The following is a 25,337-nucleotide window of genomic DNA, read 5'->3' on the forward strand; positions in this document are numbered from 1 at the left end:
ATTTTGCACCAGTATGTCAACCTTCCAGGGGTGCAGTGGGTCCCACCTTCCTCCGGATCAATGATAACACACAGCCCCACCGACCTGCCATCGTGGAGAAGTACCTTGAAACAGATGATATCAGGCGAGTCGAGTGACCTGCCTGTTCTCCAGACCTAAACCCCATCGAGCACATCTGGGATGCTCTCTGTCGACGTATTGCTGCACGTCTTCAAACCCCTAGGACACTTCAGGAGCTCCAATAGGCACTGGTGCAAGAATGGGAGGCTACACCCCAACAGCTGCTCGACCATCTAATCAAGAGGATGCCAACCCACTGTGCGGGCTGTGTACGTGTGCACAGTGATCATATCCCATACTGATGTCAGGGTACATGCATAGGAAACAGTGGTGTTTTGTAGCACATGTTTCAGGACGTTTTTCTCAACTTATCACCAATACCGTGGACTTGCAGATCTGTGTCGTGTGTGTCCCCTATGTTACTATGCTATTAGTGCTAGTTTTGTATAGTGCCATGTTGTGTGGTACTACATTCTGCAATTATCCTTACTTTATTAATATTATTAATTTATTAACATTATTATAGTTGAAACCATCATCAAGATTAGACATAATTAGTGAAAGTGTGGGCTGTTTTTCATTTGAAACAATTCATCAATTACTTTGTTAGTCTTCCAGCACATTTTATTGTCTTGCAATCACAAATTTTTGTGTTACCCAGCTTGGTTTTTAAGTTATGCTGATGTGTTCCCATCCTTTTCTTGACATGCCCTACACACTCAAGTTTTAGTATAGGAACATCAAATGGCTTACTGTTTTGTACTGCTATGAAAGCCTTGCTGTGTCCATCACCCAAGTAATTCACATATCTGACACCTCTCTCCTCCTGCAAATGCCGGAAAATGTTAACTGCTCCTTTTACCTCCCTTCCTCTACTTGTGCCATAATAATTTCTTATACACTGCTGCTTATGAAGTAATCTGTTGTTCTGGTTCACTGTACAACCTTGGCAGTATTTACTGAGAATTTCAAAATCCAAAACTTTTCCAGTTTCAATATTTATTGCAGATGTAAAACCATTTTTAGAATGAAACCCACGCTTTTGCCAGGGTCTATCCACAGAAATGCTGGTGTCTGTGTCATCCTCATTTTGTGCGACAGCTTCTGATGCAGCAACAACCACTGAATCTTCAGCCACAGCGTTTACAGAGTCCCCAATTGCTGTTACATATTTCGTATACCTAGAAAGTGGTTTTGGCAAATTCAACAAAGTGCAGAGAACATTACCAGCCCTTGCACCTTTACCAATGCATCTAAGGCCGTAGAACAATCTCACATTAGTTTCATAGAATTCATTACCTGAACACTTTGTGAAGTATGAAATGCTTTTTTGTTCTTGCGCTTCTGACATTTAATAATTAATTTAGACACAACACCTATTCTAGCTCCAATATCCTCTAAGTTTAACTTCACCACCACAAAGACAGCAAGAGACAGTTTCAGAAAGAACTTGTAAAAGAATCTGCAGATCAATTACGACAACGTCCATAATATCATTACTTTTAGCACTGTCACTCGTTTCTAAACTTACTTTCCTTTTCGATGCACTAGGGGGCATGGTCACTTCAGAAACATTATCGTGGTTTCCTTCACTGCTAGCACACTGTTTTCATGTACTTTAGGAGAAAACGCAGGTCTCACATCTGTCATCCACAAATTTGCGTTTCTTGAAGTTATTTTTATGCTTAGTCGTTTTATTTTCGTATAAAAAGCAATAGGAGTTAGGTTACTACAAAAATAGCCAATAATCACACTACTTTCAACGAAAACTAGTATCAGAAACAAATGATTGACTTGTTTATTTGTAATGCCAACTTCTGAGACGTAGCAGTATGCACAAAACAAAGCAATTCATAGCCTTTAGACTGTGTAGTTCCCAAGATACGACTGCTCAACTGTGGCAGTATATGCGTCGCCGCAAAATTTGACAGTCACAAGTAAACATTCAAAATATTATTTGAAGGTCTCACAATTGTCTGATTTTAATGTGTTATATACCAAAATGTTCAGGAAAGTACAAAGTACATTATGGAGTAGAAAACAGAAAATGTCAAATTTCAAAAAATTTCACGTACAATGTCCCCGTAACGTAGAGGAAGACATCAGTAATCATAAGGCTGTGACAGCATCTATGACGACGGATCCTACAAGGAAAAGATATGGAGAACAAATGGAAAAAATTCAAAGGCATCATTCAATAAGGCCTAGACAAGTATGTTCCAAGTAAGGTTTTAAGGGATGGGAAAGATCCATCATGGTTTAATAACTAAGTTAGAAAAGCACTACATAAACAAAGAGCACTTCATCTCAGATTCAAGAGAAGTAAAAACCTAGCTGACAAACAAAAGCTGAACGAAGCAAAAATGAGAATAAGGAGGGCAATGAGAGAAGCGTTCAATGATTTCTGAAGTAAGACATTGTCAATCGACATGAGTAAAACCCCTAAGAGATTTTGGTCATATGTAAAATCAGTAAGTGGGTCAAAATCATCTCTTCATTCTTTCAGCGACCACACCGGCACCGAAACAGAAGATAGCAGAGAAGGCCAAAATACTGAATTCGGTCTTCCGAAGTTGTTCCACCATGAAAGATCATAACACTGTCCCTCCTTTCAATCATTGTGCGAATGTCGAAATGGCAGATATTGAGATAACTGACCATGGAATTGAAAAGCAGCTACAATCACTTAGCAATGGAAAGGTTTCAGGACCAGATGAGATACCTATAAGATTCTACAAAGATTATGTGAAAGAACTTGCTCCCCTTCTAGCAGTAATTTATCGTAGATTGCTTGAGCAACAAAAGGTACCTAATGACTGGAAAAAAGCACAGGTCATTCCCATTTTCAAGAAAGGCCATAAGACAGATCCACACCATTATAGACCCATTTTGTTGACGTCAATCTGTTGTAGAATTACGGAACATATTTTGTGCTCAAGAATTATGACGTTCTTGGAAAATGAACAGCTCTTCTATAAAAATCCACATAGATTCCACAAACAGAATGGTGCAGGCTTTGGCAGTTGACCCTGAACGTGGATAAATGTAACATACTGCGCATAAACAGGAAAAGAAATCCACAACTGTACAGCTACACTATTGATGACAAATAGCTGGAGACAGCATCTGCCATAAAATATCTAGGCGTAACTATCCAGAGCGACCTTAAGTGGAATCACCACATAAAACAGACAGTGGGAAAAGCAGACAAGACTCATATTCATCGGAAGAACCTTAAGGAAACTTGACTCATCCACAAAAGCAGTGGCTTATAAGGCACTTGTTTGCCTGATTATTGAGTATTGTTCATCTATCTGGGATCCCTATGAGGTACAGGTGATAGAGAAGATCCAACAAAGAGCGGCGCGTTTCGTCATGGGATCGTTTAGCTGGCAAGACAGCGTTACGGAGATGCTAAACAAACTCCAATGGCAGACGTTATGAGAGAGACATTGTGCATCATGGAGAGATTTACTATTGAAATTTTGGGACAGCACTTTTCAGGAGTAGTCAGACAACATATTACTTCCCCCCACATACATCTTGTGTATTGAACACGATGAGAAAATTTGAGAAATTAGAGCCTATACAGAGGCGTACTGACAAACATCCTTCCCATGTACTATTCGCGAGTGGAGCAGGGTTGGAGGGATCAGATAGTGGTACCGAAAGTACCGTCCACCGCACACCATTAGGTGGCTTGCTGAGTAAGATGTAGATGTATATGTTGACTCCTCATTGCAGTACATGATTTGCTGCAGATTTGTCACATTTTGTTGGAGTAAATTCAAAACTTTTGAAAGATGAAATGAACTGCATCTGTATCATGTCTTAGGCTCTCATTAGTTACACAAAAATCTTTTGCACTGTACTTTGTAATTTTCTACCATTTATCAAAGGAAACTTTGGACAGTGCCCTGGACAACAAAGAAATAATTCTTCGCAAAATCACAGGGTGCAATAACTTCACTACGCTTAAGATTTGCTGGACAGTTTTAAACTAATGAGTTTGATTTGTTGACAAAAAAGTGGTTAACAGCCAGGTCAGAGTTTTTGATGCCACCTCTTCCAGGAATTGCTTAGTTTCAAGTGATGCACGACCTGTTTGGATCCACTTTTTGTAACTCGTTTCTCCAAGGTCAATGCCCCTGTACAGGTCAGTAAAGCATGATACAAGTGCTTTTCTTCCAGGGCAACTATCACAAAGGTGCAGCATATAACCTTTTGATTCTGTTATGCAAACTTCTTTCAAATTGCTTAACAACTGTCTTTTTGTTTGTTTCATCAATTCTGAACAAACACAATCCTTCATACTGGGGTACAGACTACTGAACTCATCATCAAAATTCAAGCACACAAGTCTTCATTCGATCAAAAAGTACATTCTGATTTTTGCCTGATGCAGATAGCACACCCTTTTCACTTTCTAGCAGTTTTAACCATTCTCTCAGAGATGAAAAGTTCTGCTTCCTTTTTTTTATAATAGACCAACTCTTTGGCAGTAACGTGCAAATCTGTTTTCTCAGCATGAGTAGAACTGCGATTTTTTTTTTCTTTCAAGTGTGACAAATGAATGTAATCCATATTTACGCATTCTGTTCACCTGAACCTACTGGACTGTGCAATTCACCAGGATTGAAGCCACCAATCAGCAGATGCCACTTTGCGACTTACTAATATTTGTAACTGATTAACTTTCTTATTAACATAGCCTTTTTAAACACATTTACTGTTGCTCTGAATTTCAAGAGAGGACATTCTCCATTGTCTGCACATCTTCATCAGATGAAGCTAAAACTGTTACAGCAGCTAATTTGTTACTGAATTCCAGATGGTGGTTTAAAAACAACTTTTGCCCAACATGTTGAGATTATCAGAGTTGAAACTTCTTAGTTATAAAATATTAAGTTTCAAACAACTAATTAATCTCCATACCACACAATATAAACGTATAATTTTGTGGCAATATAAACAATTTAGCCTTAAGATTGTAATGTCCAAGCGTTGGGCTGTGCGAGTCATATTAGTGATGCCAGCACAATTAGTTCTCATTCATACAATGGGCATCCACAACCAACAGCTGGCCAACAAAAATCAGACTTTCTAACACAGCATCAGGTACACTGTTGTAAGCCCACCCGGTTAGCCGTGCGGTCTAATGCACGGCTTTCCAAATTGGGAAGGAGTGCCTGGTCCCCAACACGAATCCGCCCGGAAGACTTGTGTCGAGGTCCGGTGAGCCGGCCAGTCTGTGGATGGTTTTTAGGTGGTTTTCCACCTGCCTTGGCAAATGCGGGCTGGTTCCCCTTATTCCGCCTCAGCTACACAATGTCAGAGATTGCTGCGTAAACAAGTTCTCCACGTATGTGTTCACGACCATTACTTTACCACGTAAACATAGGGTTTCCACTCGTCTCGTGTGAGAGGTTCCCTGTGGAGGACGGAGGGGCGGGGGGGAGGGGGGGGGGGGGGGGGCGGGGGGTTCCAACTGTGGCTGAACCGCACGATAACCCTGAAAGAGTGGTTTGGTGTGGGGCGGAGGAGGGATGAAGTGAAACTGCAGTAGTTGTCGTGGGGATTGTGGACAATTGCGGCTATGGCGGGGACAGAGCCTTTCTGTCGTTTCTATGCCCCTGGTTAACATACAATACAATACACTGTTGTAACACAACTGTGTGCACAAAAATCTTTTCCTCCCTATGCTTGAGATCTATCTTGCTGTCTTCCTCCAGCCCACACATTTAATTACATTTTTCAGGTAACTACAGTAAGAGAGACATGTGAAAGCAGTAACACCATCTGTCTTATTTAGTCACACAGGCACCATAGTACAGAATCAAACTAATGTAAGATACACAATATGGAAGATCCAAGTGACAAAAATTGGAGAAAGGACGTTTACAGCCAGCTATCATTTTAAATCAAAAAGCAAAATTCAGGTGGTTCAAAAAGAAAATACAAAGGTGTTTTGAAAAGTTCTCAAAATCACCACAAGGGGTCAGTGCTAGTGCAACGAGTTGTTCACGTGATATTACTGGACTGTTGCCTGTAAACACGTGCCACATCAGTGCTCTTTAAAGAGAGCTGTGGGGGTGATGTGGCTCTGTTGTTCCTGAGTAGCGATTTGTGAAGATGGAAAATAAATAAATAAATAAAAATATCGAGATTTGAGCAGTGATTAAGTATTTCATAAAGAAAGGTACGAAAGCAAAGGACATTCATGGTGATTTCCAGAATACACTGGGGGACTCTGCTCCATTATATTCAACTTTTGCCAAGTCGACAAACGAATTTAAATTTGGTCGGGAGAGCTTAGATGATGATCCACGCGGTGGTCAGCCAAGATGTGCCACTACTTCAGAAATCATTGCAAAAGTGCACAAAATGGCCATGGAGGATCGCAGATTGAAAGTGCATGAAACTGCTCGCACTTGCCAGATGTCATCTGAAAAGGTATATTACATTTTAACTGAAGAATTAGAAACAAAAAAATTATCTGCAGATGGGAGCCATAACTTGATACTGCATCAAAAACTCATGAGAATGGACATAACGGAACAATGTTAGGCCCGTTTTATGAGAAACGAACAAGATTTTTGCACCAGTTTGTGACCACAGATGAAACCTGGGTGCACTATTATACCCCAGAGACTAAACAGTCAAAGCAGTGGAAACATGCTGATTCTCGGCCACCAAAGAAAGCAAAGACAATTCGTTCGGTGGGTAAGGTCAAGGCATCAGTGTTCTGGGATGCAAAGGAGACTCTTTTTGTAGATTATCTCCCCACTGGGCAAACAATTACTGGAGAATACTATGCTAACCTCTTGGACAAACTGGAACAAAAATCACATGAAAAAAGGCCAGGTTTAGCAAGGAAGAAAGTCATCTTCCATCAAGACAATGTGCACCCGCACACACGTGCCGTCGCCATGCAAAATTACACAAACTAAGGTACGAGTTGTTGCCACACCCACCTTATCCACCTAATGTGGCTCCATCAGACTTCCATCTCATCCCAAAACTGAAAATTTGCTTGGTGGACGAAGATTCACTTCAAAGGAAAAATTGATAGCTGGAGTTGTCAACTATTTTGCAGGCCTGAAGGAAAGTCATTTTAGAGATGGGATTAAGGCACTGGAACATTGTTGGACCCAGTGCACTAATCTACAAGAAGACTACATTGAAAAATATAAAAAGTTTCAGTGATGTAAGTACTTTTTTCCTATTCCGTTCCAAGAACTTTTCAAACCACCCTTGTAATAATGTATCAGACAGGCAAGGGGGGGGGGGGGGGGGAAGAGAGAGAGAGAGAGAGAGAGAGAGAGAGAGAGAGAGAGAGAGAGAGAGAGAGAGAGGGGGGGGGGGGGGGGGGGGGGATGACGACGAAGCACATGTAACTGTGATGGTTGTGTATAATTCACAATGAACAGGAAGACAAACTGAAAACCTGTAGGTATAATGTTCTTTCCTTTGAGTTGAGAAGGCTGGCTTCTATGTGACAGGTTCTGGTATGTGATACTATATTATACTGTGCTGAGATTTACATAGTGTATTATGATAATCACTAAATTGTGCCTGCCTAGAAATAAGTTTCGTAAACTGTAATCTCAATCTTAGAGCACATAAAGACAATCATCTCATACAGATTTTTTTATCACATTACACACAACACAGACTCCACAATTAAACAAACAGTCAGTTCTAGACATATTTTATGTCAATTTATCTCTCTTCCTAAGCTTCCAATAGTTTTTTTCCAGCAGGCACCTCCCACTCAGTAATTTGAAGAACCATTCACTGCATGGTGCCCCCTAAAAGAATTGTTTTCTACAATGACAGCTGAAAAATACTTCTTTCCCCCCCTCTCTCCCCCCCCCCCTCACTGACACACACACACACACACACACACACACACACACACACACAACACACACACACACACACACAGAGACAGGTGTTTGATGCTCCTTTAATTTAACCTTTAATCTAGTCAAGTTCTCCATATTATAATTGAACTGGTTTCTATCAAACACAATACAAAATGCAGCCACAAATACAAAAAGTTGTATTTATTAATATCATATATGTAACTTGGTGGCTCACTGGTAAATTATGAAAACAAAGATGGTGAATCCTCAATACGCACTAGGACTTTACCAGCTTGACATCTTTGTCTCTACATGAGAAAGCCAACGGAAACTTTCTTTCACATTGCTAGTTAAACTGTAGGTGAACAGATCCACAAGTTCTGGAAAGACAAAGACACTTTTGTGTGGTCATACTTTACAGTGCACCAAGCTGCCCAATGCAACCACAAAACTGACAGTTGCTTAACTGTTTTGTTACATAAGTTGCAGAAGTTTAGTTTGGTGCTTGGCAGGTTAAGGATCAGATTAAAAATCCAAACATCCAGAGTTTGACTACTACCCATTCCAAAGACTGATCCTCCCCTCTCCCACCATTCACTTAAAAACATCAGCGAGTTTTTAACATTTTCAACTTTGAACTCTATTTTCTCAAAATGACTTTTCAGTTAATGTTCCTACATCTGAAAAACTACCTGTGGCAGCTAGATAAAACCTTGTGAGATGCTTTATTATAGGTTACTACACATTCTGAAGCACAATCATGGCAGTGATTTGCGTATATGTGATGTTAAATGTTTGCATGTACAAATATTTAATGTAAAACATTTGATGGATTTGGATGCAGCACACTTGCATGAGCCAATCTCGAACTTTCGTGCACATGCGGGAATTTTTTCCCGCCTGTCGATAATGAAAATAGCTGGTGAGCAGCAGTTGAGTGAGGTACGATGTAGTGCTTGCATCAATTTTTCATTGCAAGGGAAACGATGGAATGACTGGAGCAGCACTACTGCATCAATTTTGCTACCAACTGGGCAACAGCCAGGTGGAAACTATTCGGAAGATTCACACTGCTTTCAGTGATGATGCTCGGGGCATCGTACAGATTAAGGATTGGTACAACCAGTTTAACGATGACCACACATCGGTGTAGTGAGAGCCACACACTGGTTGGTCATCAACATGCTGAAATAACCAGGCCATTGCCAAAGTGAATGCTGTGGTGTTGTGGGACTTATGTGACTATCAAAGGAACTGTGTGAGAGGTGAGCATCGTCAGTTTTTGGCACATTCTATTGTGACCAAAGATTTGGATATGAACAGCGTGTCAGCAAAATTCGTGCCAAAGCTGCTGACATTGGAGTGAAACCAACTTCATGCTGAAGTCTCACAGGACTGCTGGACTCCACAAACTGACCACAACTTCGTGAACACCATAATCACTAGTGACAAGTCTTAAATGTACAGGTACGAACTGGAAACCAAATCCCAGTCGTTACAATGGAAGCATACCTCGCCACCAAGACCAAAGTAGGCACGCCAAGTGCACAGCAAATGTCAAAGTGATGCTGACTGCTTTCTTCAACTTCTGCAGTGTAATACCCCAGGCGTATGCACCACAAGGTCAAATAATCTCCAAAGAGTACTACACGAGTGACCTCCGGCAGCTACATGATGCTGAGTGGCACAAGAGACCGGACTTGCTGTCAACAGGACATTGGGCCTCCATCACATTCCACATACCTGATTCAGACATTTTTGGCAAAACTGTCCCCCAGACTCAAGGGGCTATTGAAAGGAATGCTATTTCCGGTAAGAGATGACATTATGGCAGCAACGACAGCCAAGCTTTTAACTCTATTCCGAAAGACACTTTCTCAGCATGCTTCCAACAATGACAGCTGGGAGAAGTGGTTGAAGTCCCAAGGGAACTACTTTGAGGGTGATTAGGTTTAGGTGCCCAGCACTCCAGACAAGTCAGTCTCCCCCCTCCCGGCCAAAGGTTGGAGTCTTTTCTAATAGACCATATAGTGGACTAAATGAAGTTCTACAGAGCAACTGAAGAGGCCTTTTCATTAATACAAAATTTTGTGCTCCAAATAATAGACTTCACCCATCAATATGCCTTCTTATGTTAAGACAATGATAGTTGAATTCCCTTTCTAACCACACCTTTGAACAAACTGTGTCTAACTGGCTGCCAGGTACTTTATTTGCAACCAATTGGTAATGGCTAAATTTCAAACTTACATTTGATTTATCAAATTTTCCTGATTTAAAGAGGTAACACAACTGTTTTTAGAATGAATATTACACCCTGCAGAGGAGTAAATGCTGTTCTGATATTTCCTGGCTAAATAAAGTATGTGCTGCAGTAGGACTTGTGCCCAAAATTAAGTCTTTTGTGGACATCACTGTTACCAATCTAAATAAGTTTGCCCCATAGGTTTAATTGGTCAATTTTAACACAAAGATATTAACACTCAAATGAATGTTCAATACTACTTTTAATAGCCATAATCTAAGTTCTAAAATAGATATCTCTGTTTCTACAAACCTCTGAATTTGAAAATAAGAAAATATTTTGTACAACTATCAGTTGACAGTAATTCCAATTAATTAGTAGCCACTTCTCCATAGAAAATTACATTTAACACTCAGTACTCTTCCACAAGAATAAAACTATTATATTTGCTGACAGAACATAATAAAACTATTTCAAATTATGAGTTGGAAACTTGTACTGTCGTGGGTATATAGTTAGAACAACAAATGAAAAATTATCTTTGGTAACCTCTCAGCAGATGCCATTTTATGAGAATCTGCATATACTATCACAACTGTTCATTAATTTCTCTCGTGGCAGGCCTATGAATAAATAGTTTCATATACTGATTCTGAAAAGAACCACATCAGTAATGAAACAATCCTTTTTTCACAGTGTTATAATGAACTACCAGTTTTCTTTGTCTGCTATAAAATGTGACACATACTTGACTAAAGTTTGAAGTGCTGCAGTCTGTGAGCAACTTCACAGTATTACAGATGTGGGAGAGAAACCACAAGCCACATACCAGAGAAGGTTACAAAGTGAAACTATTAGTGTGAAAATGGTTGCATTATTCAACATAAAACAACAGGAGAGGAGAAGTACTACACTGAGAATAATCCATGTGTAGTAAGGAGGGAAGGGGGGAGAGGGAGGGAGGGAGAGAGGGAGGGAGGGAGAGAGGGAGGGAGAGAGTGTACACGTACATTTCTCAATATTTTCTGATAATTTCATTGCTCACAGATCACTAGGTACGGCTCTTAGAGCAGTCATCTCTACAAAGAGAGGATGAAATCCCAGAACCACCTGATCTCACACTCATCCAAAATGTGAGATTTCAGTTCACTGCAGGAAAACTTTCTGAAATGAAGGATGATTGTGTTTAACTAGTTTACCTGAATAAATACTTGAAACCAGAAGAGAGATTAAACAGTGATGAAACTTCTTCAAGAAATGTAACTCCGAATTACAATGGAATGAATAGCCACAGCAAAATTTTGTACTGCACCAGTTCTCAATCTTCGACGCCTAGCTTTTGAGAGCAATGCTCTTCCATCTGAGCCTTCCAAAGCTTTAAGTAAACATTACTTCTCTCTATTTCTGTTCCAAACTCTCCGCAGGCTCCAATAACTCTGAAGAACTGGGACCCCTGATAAAGTACAGGTAGATGAAGTGGATCTTCCATATCCATAGGAACTGAAACCTTCTACTTCTTTCAAAATTACTGCTGTGTTAAATATTCACGGTAGGTTATATTGGTGTACTTTATCGGGACTAACAATGATGATAACCAAGATAATTTCAAAAGGAGGAAGGAAATATTGATTGCATTGTAGTGAAAGTGTTAGCCAAAGAAACTTCTCCTTAGTTAAATAGGCAGCTTCACTACCTAATTTTTCAGAGAACTACTGTAAAAATTCTAATTGGATTCTAAACATATCTAAAAAGTTCCAGTGTCATGAAACATACAACTTAACCATATAATTTAACAATAAACAGCATATTTAACTAGTAATCAATGATTTTACTTACGCCATTATAACAATTTAATTTTCACACATTATAGCCAATTATAAATTTATATCCTTTACACTTCCTCCTACTATGGCACAGTTCTGCTGTTGATAATAATGTGCAGCTTGTTATGGCTGCAGACAAGAAAACATGGTCCAGTAACTTCCATTATTTCATTTGCCTCAAGGTCAATAGAACAGTAGCTGTTGTTACTGCACAAACACTGACAATACGAAATTATTGTAGGGCTTGGTTTTACAACTGAAGGACTGACTAGAAAGCATTACACATAACACTATGTGCTGGGTACTATTACAACTTAGCTCATTTCATATGAAAGTTTCAATGATTCTTAATTCTCTCTAAACAAAAACATCAGGAGAACTAAAAAAAATCTGCATAAATCTTAAATATCAATATTACACATACCAGATTTAATAGGCACAGTTATTGATCCCCACAAAGCACTGAATTGCGTAAGACTCATCTAGACAGTTCAAGTGCTTTAAGCATCACCCTGAAGTTCAAACAGTTGTACACTTATTCAAGGAACTTCACTGTTTAATCCATACACATTTAAGCACAATACGAGGCAGGAATAAGTCATCACTGAAGGAGTCCAGTCTCTGTCAAAGGCACCGGCTTAGCACAGTGATCACAAAGGCGGGAGTAAGGCATTTCGTGCAGAAAGCAGACAATGACAACTGTCATGTTGTCACACCCTAGGCCACCCATCTGGCAGTCAGGAGCGAGGCAGCGCATCATCAGGTCTTGGCAGATGTCTTCCGGTTCCATTCCAGTCCCCACTCGCATTCGAACAAATTCCACCACCTCCTACAAAATCCAACATAAAAGTCTTTATTTTTCTTATTCTCAATCCTTAAAATACAGAAAACAATGTGAAAACAGAGTAAAAATTTCTACCACAGTTTTAGAAACCACTCTGCAAATATTTTTCACATATGCACTCCTAACTGCAGCGCAGCTCAGGTGGCAGCAGCAGCAGCATCAGCATCATCCCTCAACCAAATTTAATCATGCCATTTTCTTTTGCTTTACCCAACTCACAGTTTCTACTTACAAGGGTACCTTATGAACTGGTTCACTCTGATTTTCTTCATACTAATAGTAAATGAAGGTTAGCATCCAGATATAAATTTCCTAAAGGAACACACACACACACACACACACACACACACACACACACACACACACACACACACAGAGAGAGAGAGAGAGAGAGAGAGAGAGAGAGAGAGAGAGAGAGAGAGAATGAATTTGTAGTTAACTATTGAATTCATCAGTAGCTCAATGTATAGCTTAATTTAATTGTAAGATAAGTCACTGGTCTGAGGCTGGCTAGTTGCATACTTTTTATTTTACTATGCTTAATTTCATATGCATTATAAAATGAGAATGTTAATCAACAAATACTAAATCATAGTTTTTAATAAAAACAACGTTTTTATTTTTAATTAATGGGTGTATGAAAATAAATTAAAATTTGATACAGACATGCAAAACATGTTTTTGTTAAATGAAAAAGTTATTTAAATCAATAGCAATACATCAATAATCTTCAGAAATATAAAAAGCATTTAGCTTTCTACTTAATGTTCCGTATTTTTGTACCAAATTTTAATTTACTGTGAATGCTCCCTTTTTCATACAAATAGTAACTAAAAGTAAAAATGTTATTTCAAAAAATTATGGTGTAATATTTGTAAATTAACATTTCCGTCTATTAACAAATACAAAATTTAAAACAGTTCACCACTAACAAGATTCAAATCAGAGGCTTTATGATTGCAAGCAGATAATGTTACATGTTGAGCGACTGATGAATTCGATAACAAAGTACAAAGGTTTTGTGTGGCGGCAAGCTGAGAAGTACTGTCTCCAAAGTGTTTATGGGAAAATTTAAAGCTTTTTAATGAAACAAATGTTAATAACATTCTACATCTTTATTTCTCAACAGTCACCCTGGTGACAAACACATTTTACCCAACAAGAGACAAGTTTACTGATACCTTCACTGTAGAATGTTTCAATCTGTTGACGGAACTACAACCCCACCTCAACTTGCACTGCATCACTATCAAAGTGAAGTCTTTGAAGGTGTTCTAGTAATGTCATGTCAAAGGAGATGGTGCTACAAGAGTGGACATACTCTTCAAATTCCAAACACTGTTACAGCATACTGTTCTCACACACCAACATAGTTGTATCAGACACCCTCATGTAACGTGCTACAATTCGGAGCCTTCTAGCAGCAGAGGGTTGCAATTTGCGTCAGCGAAGCAGGGAAGTCGACCTAGTAGTATTCGTGAAAGGTGATACCTCAAACAATATTGAGAACAGAATAAAAAATTTGGTGGCATTATTTTTCAGCGTGCTCTAATACTGAACAGTGCTAGGAAATCTAATCTTCAAAGGCAATTGTTGTCAGTTTTTTGAGAATCAAGTCATACTTCTTTAGGAAATTTATGTCTGGGCACTGACCTTCAAATCCTATAAATATGCACAAAATTTGAGAGGTCCAGTCCATAAGTTCCCCTTCTATAGATGACAGTATATGCTTTGTTGGCTTGAACTGTCATAATTTTTTTTACACTATTTCACTTGTAAAAGATGGACAAAGCCAACAGTCTAGAAACATTGTAATGGATTTTGATAGTTTACACCACATTCTGCAATACACTTAGAACACTTGTTTACGGATCTGGTAAATGGAAGAAACTGAGAATATATTTTCTTAAACAAGTTTCTGGGAGAGAAATTAGTATTTAAGATTTAATGGAACCATTAATTTTTTTAGCATGTGTTTATATTTGTAGTTTATTTCCTGTGCATTGTTTGAGGGAATAGTGTCACACATGTGCAGAAGAACAGCAACCCAGTGACATAAATTTGTGCATATAAACCAGAGTAAAAAGGGTTGATGGCTACATTAAGGTAAAAATGTACAAGATTCTGCCAAACGCAATTACAAACTAGTCAAAATTCAAGCCATTAAAGAGATTACCAACAACGCAAAATTAATAACAATTCTAACTTGGGTAACATTTCCATAATTTTCATAAAACTGAAAATACTAAAATTCTTTCATGAACACACAACATTCCTTTGGTTACAATTGATATTAATATGAAAAGTAAATTCTAGTGTCTCCAGTTATTAATTATACGTCATAGATGTCCACGCATACAAAGAAGAATAGGCAATACTGTGACTCCGAGTGTTGTCAAGACAAAAAGCCATTGAAAATTCTGTTAAAACCATGATTGTGTTCTAAAGGAAGCGAGACAAGAAGGAAGATCAGTGTGACTGAGTCCGAGAGGAGCACTGGTATATGGCAGCCTCTACACATTTTATGCCCCACCTTCTCTGTGCGTCACATGTTGGGGAGTCTGTACTGTAGTTCAAAAATAAAATTTATTGTATGGATACAAATATGCACTGTCTAGGTCAACACAGTACTCCAAGTTACCTCCAAAAGGGCACCAGGCAGTTACACTGCAATCTCCTCAGGGTAGCTATGAACCATAATTTGCAGTTAGTGCTGATTGTGGGCGACCAATATGAGGCAGATTTTAAAATTTGTGTGTCTCTTGGTAGCTGTTGAAGGTTCGAATTATGTTACTACATCACAGATGCCACCCTTGACAACAGTGTTATGTTGTTCAAGGATTTCGAAGGTGGTCAACTTATCTCTGTTAAGCAAGGTGGGCCTGGTGTTTCAGATTCTGCTGTGATTGAAGTCAACACCAACACCAAAACACCAACACAGCGGCTTTACATTTATGCATGATCATCTCCATATGACATGTTTGTGTCCATTGGGTGCCCAAATCTATTGAGATGTGGCACCTGAATAAAAGGCTGTGCAAATTGAGACAAGTCATGAGTTACTGCATCTCTTGGCCGATCCTAATCGAGGGGATATATTTCTGGAATCAATTATCACCAGTGACAAGTCATGGCTGCATCATTATGATCCTGAAGGAAAATGAGCCAGTACAGGATTGAAATCACATGGCTCTCCAACATCAAAACGGCAAAAGTTGTTTCATCTGGAGCAAAAGTGATGGTGATCACATTTTTTTGTCTGCAAGGAATGATTTAGCAGTTTGTGGTTCCCCCTCAAACTACTGTCACAGTAGTATACCACACAGTGTTGGCTAAACTGTGACAACACATTGCAGGAAATGACCAGAACTTTCTCGGACTGGGTGGACACTTCATCATCACAAAGTATTTGGTGTCAAACTGCAAATCAAGTTCATCATTACCTGTGTACTGTTGCCACCTAACTGCCCTGATCTTGCATCCTGCGATTTTTTTTATTCCCATCACTAAAGGCAAAGCTATGAAGCAATCAATTTGAGAATTCTGAAGCAGTGCTCAAGAAAAGTGAGGCGATTCTTAAGGGCCTGACAGAGAATGGCCTGGATTACACATTACAGTACTGCCAGAGACGTTATAAAATTGCATTTAAATAGGAGAGGAGTACTTCGAAAATAGGAGAGAAGTACTTTGAAAAAGGTCATGTTAAGATTGAACTGGAGTAATAAACATCTGTGAAAAACAATCAGTCTTTGTTGATCATCCCCTGTAAAACAAGCAAAAGTCAACCATGCACAGATATGCTATTGGTAGTTCCTGTTTCAATAATTTATTAATATTGGTGTTGCGCATGCAACAAGTGAAACATCTTTTTGTACGTTACATGCTTTGTTTTATTAAATTGAATTATCACCAATGGTAAGGTTTTCTTTTGCGTTTCTTGTTCATAATGTGCATGTGATATTTGCATACATATTTCACTAGAGTTTTCTTGTTTTTTACTGGTGCTTTATATAAAACATGAATAACACTGGCAGACCATCAGAGGCCAACAACGAAACGCACAGCTGACAATGTCTACCAGTAAAGCAATATTTTTAAGACATCCAGTCACACAGACCATAAGCAGCCGCATGACCAAAGAGAGCAAGGGAGAGGACTGATTCCCCATTTACTAAGTTCCCTGTGGCAGTCATTCTTCTCAGGTACCTATTATAACAAGAATGTGCAGCTCTTCTGATTCCCCAAATACTCTTACAAAATATGATGCTTTGTCCTCTTGATATTACTCTCGTAAATCTATTCTGCACATCTGTCTGTTGCAAAACTTTCAACCACTCTATTTCACTGCAGCTCTTTTTCAGTTTTGCCCTCAGTGGAGCATTCTTAATGACTTTAGGCTACAAGGTGCATTCAAGTTTTAGCACCTCAGAGTTTTTCCTCATAAACTCATCACACAAAAGCTGTGAAACTTGTGTCATTTCTTGGGGTAATCTTCCTGCAACCAAACACATGTTACTCAAAATTGACACTATGATTCCACGAGCACTGCGTATGTTTCTTTAGGAGTCTGGTTTGATCCCTGGAGAAAAAACAAAAATCTCTAGTACAATTGCAGCACAGCTGGTAAATGTGTGACCACTGAGACTATCTTTCATAACTGGAAACAGTTAAAAGTCACTAGGAGTCAGGTCTGGTTATTAGAGCGCATGAGAAATCACTTCAAAGTAGTTTTCACACAGAAACAGTGTCGCGTTCCCCCAATGTGCTGGCGCATTTTCTTGGTGAAAGAGCACACGCGCAATCTTTTCTGTCTGCTTTTCATGCAATACTGGAAGGAGCTTCTTCGAAATGTATTGATAGGATGCATTTGTCACCATAGTGCCCTTCAGAACACAATAAGTAAGGATTACACCATCACTTTCTAAGAACAAGCCATCACTTTCTGAGAACAAGCCATCATTTTTTCAGCACTGGCACTTACTCAAAATACTGTGGTAGCTGTGTATGCTTCCACCAAATTGGCTGGCACTCCATTTCAGCATTTGGAAAAAGCATCCAGGTCTCATTCCATTGCCACATTCGATGAAAGAAGTCCCACTCACGCCATTGTCGCTTGAGAACATTGCCTGCCAATACGCCACAGCCTTATTGTCTCCAGTCAGCAATCATGACAACCACCTGGAGCGTACTTTTCACATTTTCATATCTTCGTGCACGACTGCATGCACAGATCTTCATAGAAATTACAGCTTTGGATGTTGTGTGTTCCACACTCATTCATCGAACCTCCAAAACAACTTTTCCACTTGCCCAATTAATTAGACCGGCTATTGCAAGGGTGGATTGTCTTGGTTTTTTGTTCTTCCTTCTTTGAACTGTCACACCCACGAACAAACAGGAGACACATCCATGACTATCACCGCACGCCTCATTCAGCCGGTGATGGAGAATATGAATGATTACGAGCTGTTCTCATAATGAGAATGTTGTTCTTTTAAGTAAAAAAAGAAGTTATCACTTCTACCTCTGCCACCCAAATTTGTGTACCAGAATGTGCAGCCAATTCTGTCACACATACACACCAAATGAGTGTATAATTTAAAACAAACCACATGTCTCTCTCTGTTTCCAACCCTGAGGAAAGAAAGCAAAGGTGTTTTAATTTGGATGCACCTCTTATCAAAAAGTAGAGCATAAGATCAAAAACATTCTACAAACTTAAAAACTGTTGAATTTTTATTGTTTTGTATATTTGTCTTGCAAAGAAAATTTGTTTTTGATTACTCTCCAAATTTCACCTTCTTATGAACATTAGAAAGTCACAATTACAGTCGAGGACTGAAGATATGATGCTATGATGTTTGTGTTTCACAATTTCAAGATGTCAAACTCTGAAATATGCAGAATATTTACATAATTCACTGTTAAATGGAATTCTAGAGGGAAAACCTTCGACTCTGGGTATACTGAATGGCTATAAGGATCAGATATTCCCACCTTACATCAGTGATCAATGCAGTGCAGAACAGCTTACCTCATTAGTCATAACATCCCAGATTCCATCACAAGCAATTACAATGAATTCCCATTCGGTTGTGATGTCACGTATCTCCACATCAGGATAAGCTGTAAATATATGAAGTAATTAATAGTGTGTTTCCTGGTGTTCTGATGAGTAATTGCATAAAAAGTGTCAATATGCTATGAACCAGAATATACTAGCTCCAACGGCATTTGGTGAATATGTACAAGTAAATACTTATGCAATATCTATAGCCTTTTTGAATGCCCTATTCCTTACATAACAGTATTGTATCTTTAGCAAAATATTAACTTATCCTCCTCCTCCTCCTCCTCCTCCTTTGTGATCAGGCCCAGTGGACCGCATGCTTCTACAAGTTTCCCCCTTCATTGTATTCTGTCCAATGCTGCTAACCGCCATCCGTCCACATCTATTGATGCTTGGTTTAAATCTTCATGGAGGCCATTCCTCCAACACTTCTTGGGTCTCCCTGGGGGTCTCTTTCCTGTAGGTGTGAAATCCAGGAGCTTCGGAGGCCATCTTTGATCTTCCATTCGGGCCACATGGCCGACCCACTGCATTCGTTTGGCTTTGACAGTTCCTGCTGTTGGGCTGCTGGTATAGTTCCTCAAGCTCTTGGTTCTATACGATCCTCCATTCCCATGTCTGCATCCAGAACTGGACCATAGATCTTCCGAAGCACTTTTCTCTCAAAAACGAGGAGCTTATGGAAGTCCTGTTTCCGGATACTCCATGTCTCACAGCCATATAGAACAACAGGCTGGATCAGGGTTTTGTACAGTTGAATCTTTAACTGTCTGGAGAGATATCTGGACCAAAGCAGTTGTGCTAGGCTGTGATAAGATCAGTTTCCTGCTTATATTATGGCATTGATCTCTGCTTCAGATGACGAGTTCTCAGTGAAAATCGCCCCTAGGTATTTGAATTCATGCACTCTTGTAGGACTGGTCTCCCACCTGCAGTGATTGTAGATGACCAGCAGTCTGACTGACCATGTATCATAACGAGGTACTCTGCCTTGGCTTTGTTTATGTTTAGCCCAAATTTTCTGACAGTCTTTACTGTTTTGGTCATTTGCTCCAATTCCTCTTCAGACCTAGAGAGTAAACAGATCTCGCCTGCATAGGCTAAGTACGCCAGTCTCTTTCCTTTGACTTCAATCCCTTTGTTCTCTTGGAAGGTCTCGCGTACTATCTTCTCTAGGGCAGAGTTGAACAGGTTAGGGGACAACCCATCTCCTTGCCCGAGTCCTGTCATAATTTCAATAACTTATCCTTCATCTACACAAATTATTTCTAATTCTGAGAAAAATGGTAGTGCTGATAGTTTCTGCATTCCATCAGTAAAATTCTATAAATAAAAACTTTATACTTCTTATTTGCTCAACACATGCATGTGAAAAAATGAGAAGAAAATTTAATGCCACAGAAACATTATGGTTTGGCAAAAACATATAATAATATAAAAAATAAGATCAATAATTCAGAATTTAAAAATGCATCTATTTATGCAGATATCAGTATCAGACTGCTCATTATGCTTCATAAGAGTAAGTACATCTGCTAGTTTCCGTATTATCTTATGTTAATTCTCATAAAGTCATTTATTCAGCTCATCTCTAAGTGATAGGCCTACCTTTCCACATAGAAAAAGAGGAATGAGATGTAACATATTATTAAAGGAATACTGGAAAAGCACTCACCAGTTACCATTTGTTCCTCTGCTGATTTTTTGTCGTTCTTTTTAAAGTTAAAGTCTCCCAGAGCACGTGATAATGCAAGATTGCCATTGACACGGTTGAACTCTACATATCCCCCTGCTGCCAAAATTCGCTGACATTCTGCCTCATTGTTAGGCTTGTGATCTTGTGAAAGTGGTTCTACATGTCCAGCTATACAAGCCACAGCTCGAGAATCACCAACATTTGCCTGCAAGTTCCAAGAGAAAAGCCATTAAATTATTACAAATGTAGCACTTTTGAAGAAAAAGAGAAAAAGGGAAAGGGTGTATGTTCAGGAATGATGTAGCAGCACATTATAGTTGATTTTATCCGACTTCAAAATTAAGGTACAACATGAAGTCACGTAGGAAGCATGTGACCATCGTGTAAACTTGATTCTTCATCCACTGCTGAATAGGTCGCTAAATAATTATCCACTTTGCCATTAAGAAATGATTTATTGATGCGTTTGGGGCTCTGATCATCATTAGAAATATCAAAAATAAGAAAGTCTTGGTTCAAATGGCTCTGAGCACTATGGGACTCAACTGCTGAGGTCATTAGTCCCCTAGAACTTAGAACTAGTTAAACCTAACTAACCTAAGGACATCACAAACATCCATGCCCGAGGCAGGATTCGAACCTGCGACCGTAGCGGTCTTGCGGTTCCAGACTGCAGCGCCTTTAACCGCACGGCCACTTCGGCCGGCTAAGAAAGTCTTCCTACAGATTAGAGAGTCATGTGCATCACCTATGTCCTGATACTGATGCACGTGATTCCATACACTGTATTTTTTATGTTACTGATGATGGACAGAGCCTGAAACGTGTCAATAAATCATTTCTGAACAGCAAAGTGAATAATTATTTAGTGGCCTAATCAGCAATGGATAAAGATTCCAATATCAAAGTAGTCCCATACACACTGAATGAGCCTACGGTAGCAGATGCAGGAATCTTACACTATCATCCTAGGCAGGGTTCTAGTGGAGGTGGACTGCTGTTGCCTTACTCTGACCTGTTATGAAGTGTCTAGTTTGTAGACGTGACATGTGGATAACTGTGAATAGTGCTTGGACAGTCCAGTGTTGGGTCTGTGCTGTTATGGATGAAAGGAAGGGGGAGGGTGAAATCTGGCATCTACAGAGCCTGCTCATCTCTAATAGCATCAAGGAGGTTGTCGAGCTTAACATGCCCATCTGACGGGTGGATCATTATCAAAAGTGCTACATGCCATCACTTCATGCAACACTGTGGAGAGGTTTGGAATTTAATCCAGAAGGAAGGAAGGAAGGAAGATGTATAGTTTAACATCCCCTCGACAGGAGGCGATACAAGAAGGACAAGAAGATCAGATTATGAAAAGAAGTTGGCCATGTCCTTTTGAAAGGAACCATCCTGGCATTTGCCTGAAGCGAATTAGGGGAAAAACAGAAAACCTAAATCTGGATTGTCAGACGGGGATTTCAACTGTTGCCCTCGTGAGAGAGTCCAGTCTGTTAACCACTGCACCTCCTCACTCTCTAATTTAATAATTAGCACAAAGACTAGTGATCAGAAATTTGCACCACCACTTCTCGTACCCTCACATACAAAACACGGCGAGTGAAAAATTTCCACCAGCAGATTTCAACCTACAATATTTCTGAGTCATCCACCTCCACGGCTGAGCGGTCAGCTGAGATGACTGCCATGGGGAGAACCTACATTCAATTCCTGGTACTGCCTATGATTCTTCCTTGGTGGGCGCCTGGCAAAGGGCGCACTCGGGCTCGTGATGCCAAATGAGGAGCTACTTGACCAAGTAGTGGTCACTACACAGTCTGGAAAACGGCTGGGAGTGGGGGGCATTTGCTGACCATATTATACTACCAACAAAGGTGATGCAACATGTGAGATTGTTTACATTTACCAAATTGTCAATGAAGTTGCTAATGACACCAGAAAAAAAAGAAGGAAGGAAGGAAGGTTATGGTTTAATGTCCCATCAACAATAAGGTCGTTAGAGATGGCAGACAAAAAGCAACCAGAAAGCCGTACTAGTTCCCTTCATTCTCAACAACAGTGTGTTTCTGATATAATTTTTTGTGGCGAAATCATGGCATACTTTATTTGTGAAAATATACAACCCAGTCACCAGTCATGGTCACCTATTCACAGATTACCTGACTGGTGATTGTATTATATATTACCACCAACAAAGTATGCCATGATTAGCTACAAAAAAATTATGATCTCAGAAATACACTGCTATGCTTGATCTGTGAGGTTCAACTTTGTATCTCAGTGAGGAGTTCACTACGACAACTAAGAGTAAATACAGTAATTGGCCAATTACAATAAAAAAAATTACAAAAGTCTCTGCTACCTCTCCAATATGAAAGGTATGATAGATTATATCATGATCACTAAAACTCTCGAGGCCACTAACAGGTGCAACTCCTGCATAATCACATATATTATCACAAATAAAGTATGCCATGATTAAAAAAAAATTATTACATCTAGAACACGCTATGCTCACTCTGAGGTACAGCTTTGCATTTTAGTAAGGTATAAGGTACAGCTAGGCATCTCTGGGTCACAGCTCGAATGCGCATGCGCAACACTGAGCTGTATATTGTAACTGGGTGTGGCTGCACAGAATGAGTTTGAGAGAAATGGGGGTTTGTATAGATAAGAACTGAAATTCTGAATTCAAGTGTTTAATTTCTTGTCTAAGTGCTTATTTACTGTCCAACACCATCCATGTTCAATGAGTGGCTGTCTTTACTCATTCTGATGTCTACCAAATTCTTAAAATATTGGCAAAGATTTCTAAGAAACATGCATTTCTTGCTGAACAGTGAACTGTGACAACTATGCGATAATTTTTAAAGCAGCTATATAACATATTTTACGAACAAATATGAACATATTCAGCATAAAATACAGAAGTGTGTGACATAATTTAAAAATAACAAAACTTATATTTCAATAATTCTTTTATTCAACTTACATATTCTTAGGCATTATCTCCTTCAAAGTACTACCCTCATCTATTCACAAACTTCTCCCAGTAATGATTTAAACAAGAAAAGCTGTATGGAGTGAGATCTACAAACTTGGGCAGCTGGGGAAGGACAATCATTCATTTTTGGCACAACACTAATTAACTGACAAAGCCTGAAGAGCAGGCATGTCATCATGGTCAAGGGACCACAAGTTTTCTTACCAAAACTACTGTCTCTTTTTGCAATTTTTTTACCCAACTTTTTCAAAATACTTGCATATTAATGGCAGTTGACTGACTGATCCTGACAACACATTCTGAAATGCGTAATTTTTTAACAGCTCTTTATCACCATGCCACATTTGGTTTGAACATACAGCAGATTACATAACATATCAAGCACAGGATGTAAAATTGTGTTGCCAACACTGACTATAATTAGCTGAAGAACTCAGTATTTAACTTTAACACAATATATATTAAGTTAATGCTGATGTGCACAAGAATTAATTAATTCTCCCTTCATTTTTGTTTACAATAAACAGCATCTAAAACAAAATGTTCACACCTGCATTATACTCACACAGTACAGCTTCGAACCCTTGATAAGAACTGCTATTGCTGTGCTGCCAGCAAGTTCATCACGCAGTCCTTCATCTGAAAGCATCTTGTTGTCCAAATCTAGAAAACCCTGCATGAAGTGAAAAGTAAATACAAATAGAAACACAATCAAAATTACATAGTTGCACATACACACAAACACACATATGTACAAATATTGCCAATAAACAGGTCATCACTGAATACGAACAATTTAAGAATACAAAAATTTTTACTTACAGTTCAATAGCAGCTCAGACACATACAGAAGCTGATAGAGTTAGAAGGAAAGTGTCTACAAGCATTAGATAGCAAAGCCGCCTATAATATTGTTTCAAGCAAATCACAGGCTAAGCAAGAGTAATTTATTATGCATTTTGAAGTAATGGTAATTAGACATAGCTTACTTGTAACCAATTTCCTACATTTGGTTAATAATAGCTCTGTTCTAATATAGTTAAAAGTGTTTAAATGTGTTTGTGCTAACACTAAAAAATTAATTTATTACGTTATCTGACTACATCACACCCACAAAGCACATTCAGCAGTAATACGATTTGATGCTTGGAGACCAAAACACAACATTCCGTTTTCTAAGTCATTATGCAGCCAATTCCCAATAGCTTCAATTTTAACTCACACATATGTACTGCACTGCTTCAATGACCAGTAGCCAGTTTTGAAGTACAGTTTCAAGTTTCTGTAAGTGAGATATTCATCAGAAGAGAAAGTTATATTTTTCTGTACTGTTGTACTTTATCTTCTCTCTGGCTCACAAGTAACATTCCTGCCCAGTTCTACAATAGTTTTATTTCCTCAAACCCCTTTATTGATTCTATCAAGACACTAATTCACTATTTGCAAAAGATAATATTTCTGGCAGTTTTTTTATGGTTCTTCTGGTTAAGGATAATGTTTCTTTAAAGGTTTGGCAGAAGCGCTTTTTCCAAATCCTTTTTCTTCTTGTACATAGCAACAGTTTTGAACTATTCCTTGCATTTGTAGTCAGAAGGTGAAGACAGATTTCAAGATAACAATTTACAATTATCAGATCCTCACATAAAAACTCTGGATAACTACAAATATGTGCTACTGCTTCCTCAATAGAAAGTCTACTGAAAATCAACACACATCTGTCTACA

At 39.0% G+C, this 25,337-nt stretch overlaps 1 protein-coding gene across 3 annotated transcripts in view; it reads right to left on the reverse strand.

Annotated features, from left to right (window-relative positions):
- Positions 1–10,416: 10,416 nt before the first annotated feature.
- The window catches only part of LOC124621954 (probable protein phosphatase 2C T23F11.1), a 48,671-nt gene continuing 33,750 nt past the window's right edge, over positions 10,417–25,337 (reverse strand). For 2 of the 3 annotated variants that reach the window (XM_047147477.1, XM_047147476.1), the window contains 4 exons: positions 24,164–24,286; positions 20,586–20,811; positions 18,875–18,966; positions 10,417–12,825 (listed from right to left, as the gene is read on the reverse strand). In XM_047147477.1, coding sequence (XP_047003433.1) covers positions 12,598–12,825; positions 18,875–18,966; positions 20,586–20,811; positions 24,164–24,286 — 669 coding nt within the window. In that variant the 3' untranslated portion in view covers positions 10,417–12,597. The remainder of the gene's footprint in view (positions 12,826–18,874; positions 18,967–20,585; positions 20,812–24,163; positions 24,287–25,337) is intronic. The other variant, XM_047147478.1, reaches the window with a different exon arrangement.

This window comes from Schistocerca americana, chromosome 7 (assembly GCF_021461395.2).
Source record: "Schistocerca americana isolate TAMUIC-IGC-003095 chromosome 7, iqSchAmer2.1, whole genome shotgun sequence".
Taxonomy (NCBI): Eukaryota; Metazoa; Arthropoda; class Insecta; order Orthoptera; family Acrididae; genus Schistocerca; species Schistocerca americana.